This window comes from Globicephala melas, chromosome 8 (assembly GCF_963455315.2).
Source record: "Globicephala melas chromosome 8, mGloMel1.2, whole genome shotgun sequence".
NCBI classification, from domain to species: domain Eukaryota; kingdom Metazoa; phylum Chordata; class Mammalia; order Artiodactyla; family Delphinidae; genus Globicephala; species Globicephala melas.
This window is the reverse complement of record NC_083321.1, coordinates 96,170,055-96,185,989: the sequence shown is the minus strand read 5'-3', so window position 1 is coordinate 96,185,989 and position 15,935 is coordinate 96,170,055. Positions and strand designations below refer to the sequence as shown.

Genomic DNA, 15,935 nt, shown 5'->3' with positions numbered 1-15,935 from the left:
GGCAAATTCTTAAGATCTTCCCATATAATAAACACACACACACACACACACACACACACACACACGCACACACACACACATTTGCACCGAGGTCTCACATCTAGTAGCAAGAAATCACCCAATCCATGATAGCCTTGGGGGGTCTGGCTTCATAGGCAGCTACCGAGTTTGATTAAAAAGAGGTGCAGTTGACAAAGTATGCACCAGACCAGCAGGGCAGCCCCATCCTTCCCCACCTGAAGACAGCACGTTCCTGCTGAAGCCAAGGCCACTGTTGGGGAAATTTGTATTTACCCTCTCTGCTCCTTAAACAAGGGCCTGGGATACTTTGTGCCTTCTACTCTCCTCCGCTATCTCTCTTCTTCAGAGATCACATTCACCAAAGACCAAATCAAACCCAATCATAGGGAAAGTCGAAAAGAGAGAGAAAGAAAGGACAAATTAACCTCTGAAATCCCAGGCATTTCAAGGTCTCTCAGTAAACTATGAGTTAATTGGGTTTTGGCATTTAAAAAATTACTGGACCTTTCTTTGATATTCTCCACCTAATTCACCACCTCCTGCATGCCCTGTGGCCCCAGTCACCACACAGAAAGGAGAGTTCAGCATCTGGAGTCTGATGCACTGGCCGCTTCATATTCTAAAATTTAGGAAAATGGTAACAGGGATTATTGTGACTTCAATTCCCTAACCCAGCCTCCCCCTCCAAGAAAACGAAACAAAGGAATAGAATTGAGACAACAAAGAAGAAAAGGAGGGAAGGAGAGAAACAGAGAAAACAAAAGAAAAGAACATTAACAAAAATATACAAATCCAGAAAAGAAAAACTTCCCTGTTGAGTTTAATTTTTTTTTTTTTTCCTGTAAGAACTAGACCCAGGGTACAATGGCCCCTTCCTAGGGGGAAATTCCTCTGATGATGCCACCAATCCATCAGACGGTCTGGGCAGGGACCCCTCCCACCCCGACTCTTTAGTTTTGTTGGGAGGGAAAGGCCCACTGCGGGAAGAGGGGGCTTGTGGCCAGGTGGGAGAGCGTCCCCTGCCACTCGGGCTCAACGTCTCAGCTCCCCGGACCAGGGCGCCGTCTCCGGCTGGGGCGTCAGGCTCTTTGATCGTTTTGTAAAGTTACTGGATCCAAAATCTGGAGAGAAGGGTGGACGATGTACAAGTCCGGGTGCCCCGCCGGCAGTACGGCGGGCTCAGCGCATCCCGCCTCCGCAGCGGGCCGGGGAGCCGAGCATCCTCGGCGGCGGGGCTACTCGGGCTCGCTGCTGTTGGTGGTCTTCTCCCACTCCAGGCTCTCCTCGCTGCGCGCCGGCGACGGCCGCGCCCGCAGGCCCTGGAAGCGGCGGCACTCGGGGCACACGCGTATGTGCGTGCAGCCGCGGGCCACCAGGGCGGCCTCCTGGGCCAGTCTCTGCGCCAGCTGGTCAGGCTCCCCGGCCCCGCACAGCTTGCCGTTGCTGAGGGTCACGGTGCCCCGGGGCCGGCACTGCTCCTCGGGTATGGGGGGCTGCGGCGGCGGTAGCCCGGCGCGCCGCCGGCGCGGGTGGACACTGTCCTGACACAGGATGATGCTGCGCAGCTCGCTCACCATCTCCTGGCAGACGGACACCTGGAGGACACGAGGAGGTCACAGCCCGACCTCTCAGGACCAGCCCCCGAGGGTCCCCTGCGGGCTCATTCGGGCGCGCGATTAGGGTGCAGTGTTTCACAATTATATCATCTTATATGTTTGAAGGTCTTTCAATCCACCTCCTCACTTCCACCCGCTATTTAATATTCAAACATCCTCCATACCATCCCGCCAGCTGGTCGTCTTGTCTTTGAACGGCTTCAAAGACACTGATCCCACCATGTTGGGAAGGTGCCGCTACCATTTTTGCAGATTACCCTTAAACGCTGCTTCCTTCTACTGACTTAATTCCTCTCCCTGAACTTTTCATCCATCCATCCCAGTTAAATTTGGACCTTGAAGCCGACTAAATAAATAATCCCTTTACCGCATGTCAGTCTTTCAAGCCTGTGAAAAAACAACCATGTCTCCATGAACATTCTGTTCTCAGGCCAAAGAGTCTCATTTCTTTTAATCAGCTGGTTATGGCTGGAAAGGCTGCGTTCTAACAATAACTATAATAACAAAAACAAGGCAATCTACTCCTGCAGCTCTGCCATCTCCTGATAAGAAACTCTTGGGTCCAGCTGTGTTTCAAAATATTTTGAATTTTGACAAGGTAATACAATGCACATAAAATATGTATCACTTCCAGTGGGCTCTGGGGAAGACCCTGTATTCAAACACATTAATATTTCTGTAGCAAAATGAATATACGTTCACACCAGGTGAGTTAAAGACCATAAACAATAGCCTCATACGAGTCCAAGTTAAGGTTTGTCACCAAAAGCATTGGCATCAAACTTACAAAAAGCTTGGAACTTTTTGAGCTTTTGAGGTTTCAGAATTGTGGATGAAGAATCTTGAACCTGTACCACGACTACTACTGTTATACCCATTTCACAGATGTGGAAATAGAGGCTCAGAGAAGTTAGATACCTTGCCAGAAATCACTCGACTAACAAACAGCTGACCCAGAATTTGAACCTAAACCTACATACTGCAGAGCACATGCATGCTCTGCTTTCTTCTCTACTCTGTGCTGGAAAGGACACTTTCTCCCGTTACGATGGGAGAGGCAGCTTTCTGTTCTTTCACGTTACTTCTTCGAGTCTTCCCGTTCTATCAACAGGATAGTTGTTCTACCATAGTCAAATAGTTAACTTAGCCTTTACTCTTCTTTCTAGATGTTGGGAGAGCGTGAACTCCTCACTGAATTTTTCAAGGTACATCCAGACCACTGGCGAGCTCTTGGGAGAATAACCCAGCGTGCACAGATCCTCTACCTGAAGCAGCTACAGAGAAGTAGAATCCCCTAATGGAACACGGCCTGAGTTAGGACTTGAGACCTGGATTCTAGACCCAAGGTTGTTAGTGAATAGCAGAAACTGTAGTCAAGTCACTTGACTTCTCTGTGCTTCTAATAATAATTACAACAAAAACACCTCCACCTGCCTAATCTATTATATGTGACAAGAACATAAAGACATATATTGATATTTATTGACTGTCAACTAAGTATCAAACACTGTGCTTTGCAGTGGAAATACAGACACAAAGGACTCAGTCCTTACTTTCAGGCAGTGCAATGTCTCGTAGCCAGGCTGATGCGAAAATAATTGACACACAGTTTGTAAGTGCTCTATGTGCTGGTTACAGGGGTGGTGGAAAGGAGGAGGAATGAGCAACTTTCTGGTCCAGGGAAGAAGGCAGGAGAACTGTGGAAGGTTTCACAGGGACAGGAACACCTGAACGAGGTCTTAGGAAGAGGTAAGAGCACAGCCATTTAAGGGGTGGACAGAAGGAGAAAGCCAGTAACGCTGGAGAGGGAAGGAGGAGGGAAACCAAGAGAGCTTGGAGCAGGCAAGGCAAGGGAGGAGAGAGTTCTGGAAAGAGCGGTCCACTTCATCAAGGGCCACACTGAGGTCCAATAAGGCCCAGTGGGTTCTCTTTTGGTTTTGTTCATTGGGAGGGGTCAGACCTCTCAGCCATGACCTTTCGGGGAAGGGGTGGGGAGAAGCCAGCTGCCGTGGAGTGAGGCCCGAATGGGAGGCGAGCACATGGAGAGAGAGGCAGTCGGATCACCTGGGCTTGCAAGAGGAGAGGGGTAGGGCAAGAGCTACAGCATCATGGCTATTATTTGAAGATATGGATAAACATGAGCATAGTTTTGGACTTGGGGGAGAGAGCAGGCAAAAAAAATAAATAAAGGGGAGAAAAAGGATAATCCTAGAGGAGCTGAGGAAAGGTGGCAACAAGGCAGAGATGGAGGGATGACCAGAACACCTGCAGAAGCCCTGGGGGTGGCTCCAGTTGTGGGTAAATTTTCAGGTGGGTGTTTTAATTTGGGGCTGGTCACTCCTGAGTTCCAGGTGAGGCAGGAGGCAAAATTAGTCATGGAGGAGCAAAGGGATGTGAGGAGTGTGGGTGATGGCTTGGAAGTCCTACTGGGAAGTGGGAAAGAGGCTGAGCACAGAAAAGGAAAAGACTGGTCAGCAGTGTTGAATGGAGCCCTATATGAGGCTGGACCGCCTAGGTTTATAGGGGTGCTGTACTCTTCTGTACTGTTATCTGCTGTTAGGAGCTGTCAATTAGGGAAGGAGATTTTAGGACGATCAGGAGTTGGGAGATTGAGATAGAGGCCAATGTATTTCAAAAACCGAACAATGCAAGTAGCGTGTAAGGATTTGTGCCCTGGAATGGAGATAGAATGGGGTAAAGTCGTCTTCCTTCTCTCAAACTCTTCCATCTGTGTGAAGTTTATATTAACCCAGTTTCTAAGCCACAGGTTTGGGAACTAAACTTATTCAAAATCCCTGAGAAGGAAGATGTCATTAGGAGCTCTCGTGAATTGGGATATCTCTAAACAGCTTTACCTGCAAGGCAAAAACATACTTAAGATGGAAGAACCAAAGCCATCGTTTCCATTAGTAACCTGGTACTTTCGCCTGTTTGCCCTTATAACACTACATCTTAAATCATAGTTAAGTCTTCGTTGTTTATAAAACATTTTTCACAGATTTATTTGCTGGGCTGTTTCAAAGAAGAATCTGAAGCCCAGAGAGGTTATGTGCCCTTTCTGTGGCTGCATAATTAGTAAGTGATGAAGCCTGAACCCTGAGCTCCTGTCCTCGGAACTGGGATTCTTTCCGCTGTGCTGCTGTTCCATGGGTGCCCCACCCTCCTGTGGGATTTCACAAGTTCTGTCTGAAATGACCTTTGTCCCTGTGTGAGCCTGTGAACTTGGCCCTGCTTGCCAATACTATAGGTCATACCCCTTAGAAGGTTTACCTCGGTCGCTTCTGAGTGTCGGAGAGTCCATAAAAACTCCAACATAGCCATAAAAATGGCCACGATTAAGCCACAAATAAGAACCACAAAGATTCCACCAATATTCTCCATTCCCAGTCCTGTAAGAAAGTGAGAACGAACAAAAAATAGTGTAAAAGAGCTGGGAGACATAATCATTCTACCAAAAATGCTGAATGACCAGAACCTGAGTCTTGTAGACATTTTACACACATGTTCCTTGAGATATAATTATTCTTCGGAACCAAAAATGCAGCGTAGCTGGAGTAGCAGAGGGGAAAGGGCTCTAGATGCAAGCGGAGGAGATTGGTGAGAAGCTTTCTGGGGTGGGAGGGTCAGTCAGTTTTAGAAAAGGGCTAAGGAAAATTTTGATTTAGCATATAGAGACATGATAGCAAAATACCAGTAAATCCTAGCACTTTCATAAAAATTTCATCAATCTTCCTAGTATTGTGTTTGCTTCATATAAAGCAACTGTCGTAACCAAACTATGGATAGAAAAAATTACATTGACTTAATTGTGTCAACGTGTTACTAACAGACTTACTTGGAAAGCAAAACGTTTTATCCCAGGTGGTTCCCGAACCTGGCTGCCATCAGAACCACCTGGGAAGCTCAGTAAAGGTATGGATTCCTAACCCTCACCCCAGACATATTGAATCTCTATCTCTGGAGATGCGGCCCAGGAATCTGTATTTTAAAATGCATTTCACAAGTGATTCTTTTCCAGCCAGGCCTAAAATTTGTTTGCAGATTGGTATTTTGGGAAGCACTGTGTGTGGCTAAGTTCCTTGAAGGTAGGCAGTTTCTGGTTGTACCCTCATTGCCAAGCATGATACCCGGCATATCACATATACTCAATACATATTTCTGGAATTATACGGTTGTGTCCAACACTGAGTTAGCTATGTAATTGGATGCTTTTTTTGGTACTAGAGAAACCCAAACGTTAGGGGAGTGTCAGAAACACATGAAACCCTGATTCAAGAGGCGCCACAGTCATAAATCAAAGAGCATCTTTTATCCTGAGAAATGCCAAGAGGGAAGCTTATGTCCTGTGCTGTTGGAATGCCTGCACACTTGAGTGTTTGTTCAACCAGCAGTGCCTTCATGGGACACAGAGCTATGTCGGTGTCAGGGAAAGCCAGCTTCATACAACACTGAGATGAGCCATGGATCAGAAGCAGAAATCTGACACTGCTTCCTACACTTCGGAAAGCTGGAAAAATGGCCCTACCTAGCCATTTTACGATTCCTTGGGTTTTCTCTCACAAAGACTCACGTGGCTGTCTGTTGGTTTTTTGTTTTGTTTGGTTTTGAAAATAACACAGCTCGGCACAGTGCCTGCCTACACCAATAATCTGCTACAATGGCTCCAAGGGCTTACATCATGAATGTACCCAGTGGATGGTATACTCTGGTCTGCTGGTCCACACAGCCAACTCTTGGGTACCTGTGTGAGTAAACATCCTCTATTGTGAATAATCAGAAAGAGGAGATGACTTAAAAACTCAGTTCTAAGGGAAGGCACACAGCGTTTGGAGTAGATTTCTACCCTCCAAGAGGAAGGTGCTTGGGCTTCATTTGTTCACCTGCCCCCCTAACCTGGGACCATTTGGGCAGAAGGCTTTTAACCATAGGAACATCCGGGGACAAAAGGGCCACTTAAGGGGGAATGCAGCAAGGACATAGCTGGGGTGTCCAGCCACAGATTTAGGGGTGGTGAGAACCGGGTATTGGGACGTGCATCTGAGCATCATGGACAAACTAGTTTCTCCAGCCAGCCCATGTAGAGAAAGGGCTCCCCAGTGAAGGGGAAGTGATGACTGTGATACCAAAGATGCCCACCTGTTCAGGTAAACAGAGCTCCAAGTGACTGGTGAGGTACCACAAGACTTTCCTGTCACCTTGGGATAGCTCTGCCTGGTGTAGAAAAAGACTAGGATCCCCTTGAAGGGCTTCAACCTCCCCTCGTGTTTCTGCAGAGCTGTTCTCCCCTCCTCGAGTCCAATTCGGCCATCTGGACTCTAGTGTTTCCCTGTCGCCCTCAGTCACCATCCCAGCCCTCCCCAACCTTTCTCCCCCTACTGACTCTCCCCCTCAGTGCACACACACACTCACGTCTTTCCCTTCTTAAAGAAAAATACAAAATCCTTCTCCCTCCAGCTCTGTCTAGTGAATACCCTTCTCTATCCTTCCTTCCCTAGGCAAGATTTTTGAAACTGTCTATATCAGAACTATGTTAAGACAGTCCTTAAAAGGCTTACATTTGGAGACCCATCCCACATGAAAGCAAGTAGGAGAAAATGCACCCACATCTTATGTTAAATGCATTTTAAAATTTTGCTTCTGATGTGACGGAGTGGCAAGCAACAGTTAATGTATAATTGGCTGTGATTTCTCAGCAGTCGTTCATACAAGAGAATGTTTGCAAAAGGAGAAAAATCAAACCAAAAAAAAATTGTTTCTAGGGCTTCCCTGGTGGCGCAGTGGTTGAGAGTCCGCCTGCCGATGCAGGGGACACGGGTTCGTGCCCCGGTCCGGGAGGATCCCACATGCCGCGGAGCAGCTGGGCCCGCGAGCCATGGCCGCTGAGCCTGAGTGTCTGGAGCCTGTGCTCCGCAACGGGAGAGACCACAACAGTGACAGGCCCGCGTACCGCAAAAAAAAAAAAAAAAAAAAAAAGTTTCTAAATGTAATGAAGTTTTTATGAATATTAAATTTAAAAATTAATGAAGTCGAAACAATGTTACATTTTGGAGATAGTTAATTACACGTCTTAATTTGATTTAGCAGTTTTCTTTTTGCATTTTGAAGCTAATAATTTTTTTCAGATCTCAAACATAATTTTGAACACTTGAAAATCTTTTAGGCGCTAGGTGGTCTGTCTATGGTATCTAAAGAAGAAAATGATTGCGTCTGAATTCACTTTTATTCTCTCGATATTCACTTGTCATCCCATGAAATTTTGTCTTGTACCACTAAAACCAAGCTCACTTGTACCAACGAACATTTTGTTTCTAACCTATCGGAAAATTTCCAGTCCCAATCTTAAGTGACCTCTGGTAACACCTGACATTGTCAACCACACCCCCTTCTTGGCATTTTTTTTTGTCCACGCTGCGAGGCTTGTGGGATCTCAGTTCCCCCACCAGGGATTGAATCCAGGCCACAGCTGTGAAAGCGCCGAATCCTAACCACTGAACCACCAGGGAACTCCCCCTTCTTGGTTTTTTACGAAGCCATTGCTCTCTGCTCTCCACCAATCTTCTCAATCGCCTTTGCCTGCTCTGAGGCATATTCTCCCATTTCCCTGCATTTGGCCTCTTATCTCTCCTCCATGCACTGTCCTGCTGATTTTGCCTCCTAAATACTTTTCAATTTCTTACCTTCTCTCTCTCTCTCTCTCTCTGCTACCACTTCCCTAGCTCAAGGCCCCACCATCTCTTGCTTGGACTTTGGCAGCATCTCCAAAGTGATTTCCCTGCTCGTAGCTGTGTCCTCCTCAACTTTACCGTCCACCTAGTTGCCTGAGTGATCTTTCTGATCAGAGATGCTTTCTGATACAACATATGCTGCTCTAATATTGCATAAAATAATAATTAGTTTCATGTTATATATCTGGATTTCCCACTAGACTGTGATTCCCTTGAGAGGAAGAGCCATGTCTCGTTCAACTCTATAACCCCTGGCACATCGTAAGAGCCCAATAAATGTTTGTTGAAAAAATGAGCTGACAGAAAGAGGATAAGGACATCCCAGGTGCAGAACCATGAATTCTCAAAAGCTTTGGATACATACTGTGATATGTATTCATTCCTAATTAAATGTTGTTTAAAATAATCATAAAGTGGGCCAGCCCTCGTTCAGTGCTCCCAGCCTGGTGGCCTATACTGCACTCTGTGGCTGGCCAGAGTGGGACTGAACATGGTGTGGACGATCCACAGCATGGACTTGACCACACGCGGTCGCGGGCAGGCGTGGGGGGATGGGATAGGGTTATAAATGGACAGGTGATCTGTGCTGGGATAATCTTGATCAGATCAGGGAAAGCTTCTTTGAGGAGCTCAGGTTTGAACAGGATGCTGGTAGAAACCATGAGTCACTGAAACACCCCACAGCCTCTCTTTCCCAGCTTCTCGCGTTTCAGGGCCAGCATGTTAATCACGGGTGTTGGCTCCAGCGTGCTGACTCCTGGCTGAGTGGCCCCCTCCTCTTAGGAGCGGGGCTTGTATACCATTGGTGCCTTTAGGAACTTACTGGAAAGTGGAAGCAAGAATAGATTGCTGGCAGAGTCGGAGTTGAGAAACAGATGGAGCGGGGAGCGGGAAGCGGAGTTAGGAGGCAGCAGCAGTTCCGTTAACGCTGTCGTTAGTCATTCTCCTAGAAGTCAAATGCCTTCCCCAGCTCAGAGCCCTCACTCAGAGGAGCCTGTCATGTGGACTCCCTCCAGGCTGACCCCAAGGCCCTCCACACCTGCAGGGGAGTCATCTCATCACTCCCCCTTCCCTTCTTCAGACGGGACCTCACAGAAGCCATCCAGACAGATGGCGTTGAAACTGAGATTTTCTCCTGACACTTGAGTCTCTGAGCCTCAGCTAGGCCTTGGCCATAAGACTGTATTAACCGAAATGGAATCAAACTCTCCCCGCAAACTCCTGGTTGATTGAAGACCAACTGTGGTGTGTCACTCACAGATTGCCCACAAATACAAATGATAGTTGACAAATGCAAATGAAGAACATTGTCTCTAGAACTAGAATGGCCACCTGGAAGGGAGAATCTGAGTAGATTTGAATCTCCACCCACCCACCCACCTGCTCTGTCTTCCGTTCTGACTGGCAAATAATCGCTTCTTGGATTCAGGTGCGCTTATGTCCCAGCCCTTAAAACCCATTCATATCTCCAGATGGCACTGTGGAAATTTGTAACTGCGATGCAGGAAAGCTCATTCTGAATGGGAGCCTGGGAAGCAAAGAGGCAGAGTCACAGGAGCCACAGAGCAGGTGCAGAGGGAGGAGAGACCATTATACCACAATCCCGTCAAGGGACAGTGTATTTAGTCTTTGACTTTGGTCAACACATCTTTCTCAAGAAAGCTCCCATGAGCTGAGCACTACGCTAGGTGCTGAAGCTTGGGGCAATCTTCCACATTGAACATATTTGACAAAAACATGGATTCTTTGACCATTTTGACTTTCCAGCACTTCCTAATGCAGAGCTACATTCACCTACATCCATGCAAATACATTAAGTGGGCCCATCTCCATGGACTTATTTGTTGTAAACAGCAACTTCACGTGCCCATACGTGAGCCGACCCGTATGACCTTCCCAGAAAATATAGAGCGAATCGTCATGTTCGCACTGCTGAGGACTGTGAAATACTAAGTTTGCCATTTCTTCTTGCATTGACCGTGACATCTGTTGACTAGACCTAGCAGATTCTGGAGACGGTGATGGCAGAAGGGTAGAGGAAGGAACGCAGAATAGAAGAGGGATGGTAGAGGCATCTGATAAACATTGCAATTTATCAAAACACAAGTTATGGGAGAGGTACTTTACAATTTATCAAAATATGAGCTCAAGCACCTCATTTAAAAAAAATTCTCTACCTCATTCAATTATTAAAAATACTATAAAGAAAGTCCACAGTTGGCATTTTACAATTAAAGAAATAGAAATTCAGAGAACTTCAAGAATTTGCCCAAAGTCTTCAGAGCTCAGATGTGAAATCTAGATAAATCTGACTCTGCCCAGCTAATATTTATAAAAATAAAGCTGACCTTTATGAATGTTTAATATGAGCCAGGTTACCAGGCTAAACATTTTAATTCAATCCTAACAGTTGCCCTGTGAAATTGGCACTACCCTTACCTCCATGTTCCTGACCAGGAAACCAAGGTACTGGAGTCAGCGAACTTGCCCAGGCTGGCGAGGGGAAGTACCAGGTCCAGATGGAAGCCAGAGCCTGAGCCCGTATCCCTACCCCCATATCACTTCTCCCCAGAACTCGGGGCCCCCATGGTCCCTCATGCTGCAAGGGGCGTGATAACAGACCTCCACCTGGCTCCTTGTGACTGAGTTCATTCCTAGGACCACGCCACCCTCACCCCCAGTGACTGGGGAAGTGAGACCTATGTACGGGCTATTAGTTCCACTTATAAAATCCCCTTCTCTCCTTGGGAACATTACAGCAAATGTCTGAATCGATGATCCATTGACTTAATCTTGGCTCACTTTCCAGACACAGTGGGGCTGTGGTCTTTGTAACTGCTGACCTCCTTTGACGCAGACACACTGGGCCATGGTTCACCTCTGTTCCCGATCGCGCTTTCTGGCACCCCCTCCCCCGGAGTTTCCCCGTCTCTTAGCAGAGTCAATCTGATTTGATTAGGAAGAGGCTTCCTCGGCAAGCATCACTTCGAGACACTATCTAAACTCCCATATTCAGGTTTCCAGTCTTGGCCCTCTCCAGAGAAACCAGAGAACCAGGATAATAGAGCTGAGCCCCCAGGGAAGAAAGAGAAAGGAAAACGTCCCCGCGATTCCCCCAACCCCCCTCATCACTCGCCCCCGCTCTTGCTAAGATGTCTTACACTTTCATTCCCGCCGTGCCAGACAGCAAACTTCCTGCTCTCTAAGGATTTTGTGAGTCAATGCCACCGGCCTCTTTTCCATCCTTGAAAGGGGACCCTGATTTTCACAGCCTGGTGGTGTATTTATGTTCCTTTGAAGCCTGATTGTGAGCTTGTGTTTTTCAAGATAAAAGTATTTAATTTCCTTGGAATTCACCGACTACCTTTTTGTCTGGTAATTGTTCTGCAAAGCCTTCGGTAATCCAATCCCCTTGAATTGGGATGCTGGCCTCTGTGAGTGGCTAGCGATATTTCTTTTTATAGGAGTTGAGTGAGAAAATAAATAAAATAAGTGTTTTTGAAAAGACAAGGCAGAAGAAAATGAAACAGCTTGGAATGAAGCCTGCTTCTTTTTGTAATTCTCCAGTCTTCCACATGATCTGCCATTGCGTTTTTCAGCTGTGTATGCAGGTAGCTGGCCACTGAGCTATAGGCAGGGAAAGAAACGGGGAGATGAAGCCAAGGGGTAATGTTGAGGTTCTCACCAGAGCCAAGTAAGACCTGACAAAAAGACTCAGATGGTGGCATCATCCCAATGTTAGGATTCTTCTCTGGAATTTGGCAGTGATACCGGAGCTGTAATACTGGGTTAGAAGTGGAGTAGCGGCAGATCCTTTCCTTTGAAATTTCTCACATTTTAATAGGATAATGAAGTAGAAAAGGATTACGTGAGGCACTGCACATTGTCTGGTACATTGCAATTGATGTCACTCTCAGTTTCAGAGATCTCTTGAGAACAGGACCGCCCTCACAGTTCCCTTCACCTCCATCCCTCTCTGTCTTCTCCATCTCCTCCTCCTTTCTTTAGGCACACATGGAAGCCAACTGATCCCAACCACGAAAAGAAAGATCCCCTGGAAGCTGCTTTGGAAAGCAAATGAAAAGGACTGCCCTTTGTTCAATTTGAGACACAAGAAAAAACATGGTCCAGCGGCTCCATTCCTGGCCACCATGAAAGACTTAAAGGAAGAGATCTTTCAGGCCAGACTGGTCCCTGTTCTTCTGCCACAGGACAGGGGGTGTCTCTCGAGCAGTGAGTTTTATTCCGGAAGTTCGATGGCTAATTTGTCACAGGGAGACCAAGCAGTGGCTCTGTTCCTTCCAGGCTAGTGCTTCTGGCCTGGCTTGGGGGAGGTCACGTGGACTTTCATTCAGCCAGGAAGCCTTTTAGTCTCTCTGAGTAATGTCTGTTTGGGTCTCAGCCATGGCAGAAATGGGGCCACTGCATTAAACTGGCACTAGCTGCTGCGGCTGGGCTGGGAGCCGAAGCCCTGGGTCTTACGGTGATTTGCACAGTATCTCCCAGACAGACCCCTCTTGGACATCACCACTTATTAATACAGCTCCCCCTCTCATTCCCAAGGACGACCGCATGAAGGCAAGTTAACATCGGCTGGTTGGTAGAACCCTAGCATTTTCCGAAGCACGTGGGACCTGGGCAGGATGTCTTCCGCTGTTTATCTTGCCTCTTCATCTGCTCAGTTCCCTTCTCCGTGCCAGGGAACATTCGGTCCCCCAGTGCAGAGTGGAACGAAGCCTCCTGATCAGTCCTTTCCATCTTCGCTGGGAGCCTGCTTTCCCTGTGTCTCCTCTCCATCCATCCTGAGCTCTGCTGTCAGACCAGTCTTCCTAAAATTCTGTAGAATGGGGAAGAATATCCCAAGCCAACCACTCTGCAAAAACAACAGCTTAATTTTCCTATAAAGGTACCTAACATCTACCTCAAACTCCCGTTTCCACCTGATTGCCAAAAATGTAGTGATTTCTTTAGTTTAAATTTCAGGGGCTTCCCTGGTGGCGCAGTGGTTGAGAGTCCGCCTGCCGATGCAGGGGACGTGGGTTCGTGCCCCGGTCTGGGAAGATCCCACATGCTGCGGAGCGGCTGGGCCCGTGAGCCATGGCTGCTGAGCCTGCGCGTCCGGAGCCTGTGCTCCGCAATGGGAGAGGCCGCAACAGTGGGAGGCCCGCGTACCGCAAAAAAAAACACAAAACTTTAAATTTCAGATTTACATTCAGTTAAATACGGTGTTTTCTCTGTTCCCCCTTCACTCCCGGATGTATTTCAGGTCTGGGGCTGGGAAGGAGATTATGTGTCATGGGGGTGGGGTTAGATGTCCCATCCTAATGCCAGATTCCTCTTAGAATTCCAATATCCTTGTCTGGGGCCCCAGAAAATGCAGATCTGTCCCTGGGACCTCTCTGCCCTGGGTCCCCATGTGCCATCTCTCACGCACCCACTCCACCGTGGCGTGACACGTATTTATGGGGCATGCCAAACTCCAGAAGTAAGCAAAAATCTCTTTACCTCTTGGTATCCCCAACGAATCTAGGAGTTCTCTCTGGCACTCTCTCCCTCCCAGCAGGGCACAAGGCTCCTTCTCAGGGACCTGCCACATTCTAACATATCCTTTCCTGGTCTGCATCTTTTTATCTGGTTCGCAGACTGGGTGGCCTGGCTCTTTGAACTTCTAGTGTTAGCTTTATGCAAAGCTTCCTTCAGGTACTGGCCTTCTGTATTCCAAAATAGTGATACTTTTTTAGCAAATCAAAAACCGTGACTTCTAAGAACATAGTCTCTGCTGAGTTGGAACAACTTCTTTTGGAACTTAAAGCCAATAACTGGACTCCGTTCTTCCCGAGGCAATGACTGTGCCCTGGGACCATGAATGCCACCGACAGCTCAGAATTCCATCCACGGCACCTGCTTTCCTGAGGCCACATCTCACTCCAGAACCTTTGAGGTCTTCCACCAATGTCTCCAACTCGGTCCACTGTGCTGTTAGTGTGCCAAGGCATATGCAAAGCTCTGGGGTGTGTACAGGGCATCTTCCTGGGACACTGCTTTTACTTAGAGTCTAGGAGTGAAAAGCATTTTTCTATTACATAAACATGCCCCTATTACACTGTCAGATGCAAAATTCACATGTGTTTTTAGGACAAAACAGAAGAGGAAATTCCAAACATGCTGGGCTGCTTTAGACTCTGTCCCCAGATCCCCAAACATGCATACTCAGGGTCCTCTGCTATTAATTCTTTCCCTGGGAAAGTTTGGGACATACTGGTTTGCTGTCCACATGCCTTGACCTTGTTTTCAATGCCCTCTTAACTCCAACCTCATCCTACTTATCCAAACCAATTTCTGAGTGTGACAACTCTGTTCCACAACCTTCCTAAAGCTGTGACTCCTAATGAATGCATCATGGCCCAATGTCTCTGTAAACCTTCCCCGACTATTGTGCAGAATTAATCACTTTGTTCTCTGGGCTTCATAACACTTTCTGTCCAGCTCTATGAAAGCATTCCTACAGTGCAACCATTATAGTGATAATCTGTGCCTCTCTTTAAACCTCTTGAGGGCAGGGCCATGTCTCATTGTTTTTCATACTCTCAGAGCCCAGCACAGTGCCTGATACACAGTGGTCTACATGGGGTGTCAGGGCTCCTGTTTGGGGGGGAAAAAGACTTAAAAAGTAGGACCAGTCTGGATGTTCTTGAGATGATTGCCCATTCATTCATTACTTGTTCATCCTTTCATCAAATACGGATGAAATGTCAGATAATATGCTGGTCACTGGGATAGAAAAATCAATAAGACACAGACCCTGCACTTGAGATTTTCATAGTCCATGGGGGACAACTATCAACGGACAAACCAATGCCCTGAGTGTTCATCTTAGAAAAGCTATGTAGCCTTGAGGAACCTGGAGTGGACGGGCACACTCGTGGCTGTGGGTACTATTCAGACCTCAATTTCTTCTTTAGGCCTAGATTTTATAATAAAATCGGTTCTCATTTCCTTTGCACCAGCGCTTTGCTGAGCGTTTAACATGGTTTATCTAGTTCAGTTTTCACAATAGCCCAGGGAGGTGGCATTATTATTTCTAGTTCTATTCTCCAGAGGAGGAAACGGAGGCTTAAAGATGCTTCACAGTGGATATAACGAGGCCATTTATGGAGTGGAGTCCATTTGACCCAGTGCCTGTGACCTTGAACCCTGTCTACACTGCCTCAGGGGAGAGAACCAGCCTAGTGGCTGTCAGCAGAACAAATAGGCGGGCAGGAGGGAGATATGTGAGACCCATTCTTAGAGTGGGGCGCGGGGAGCCCATTGGACTTCGGGTGAAATCTCTAATGGGAGAGAGAGACAATCTAAATTGAGGTCCCTGAGTGAAAACTGTAAGGTCCCAGCTCCTGTGTCGTCTTCCCCATCCTTGTCAATCTGCTGCCCTCCAACTGTTTCTCTATAGATTAGCGGTGAAAATAAACACAAAGAAATAAGGGCACAAAGGGGAAGGGCCTGTGGCTGGGCTTAGGAGTCAAGGATGAAAGGGGAAACTGGACAGTTGGGATCAACTCAGTAGTGAGTCTCGAGG

The 15,935-nt window shown here is 47.2% G+C and overlaps 1 protein-coding gene across 6 annotated transcripts in view; it reads right to left on the bottom strand.

Annotated features, from left to right (window-relative positions):
* Positions 1 to 840: 840 nt before the first annotated feature.
* The window catches only part of GRIK4 (glutamate ionotropic receptor kainate type subunit 4), a 446,784-nt gene continuing 431,689 nt past the window's right edge, over positions 841 to 15,935 (bottom strand). For 5 of the 6 annotated variants that reach the window (XM_060304197.1, XM_060304199.1, XM_060304201.1 and 2 more), the window contains 2 exons: positions 4,908 to 5,026; positions 841 to 1,616 (listed from right to left, as the gene is read on the bottom strand). In XM_060304197.1, coding sequence (XP_060160180.1) covers positions 1,257 to 1,616; positions 4,908 to 5,026 — 479 coding nt within the window. In that variant the 3' untranslated portion in view covers positions 841 to 1,256. The other variant, XM_060304203.1, reaches the window with a different exon arrangement.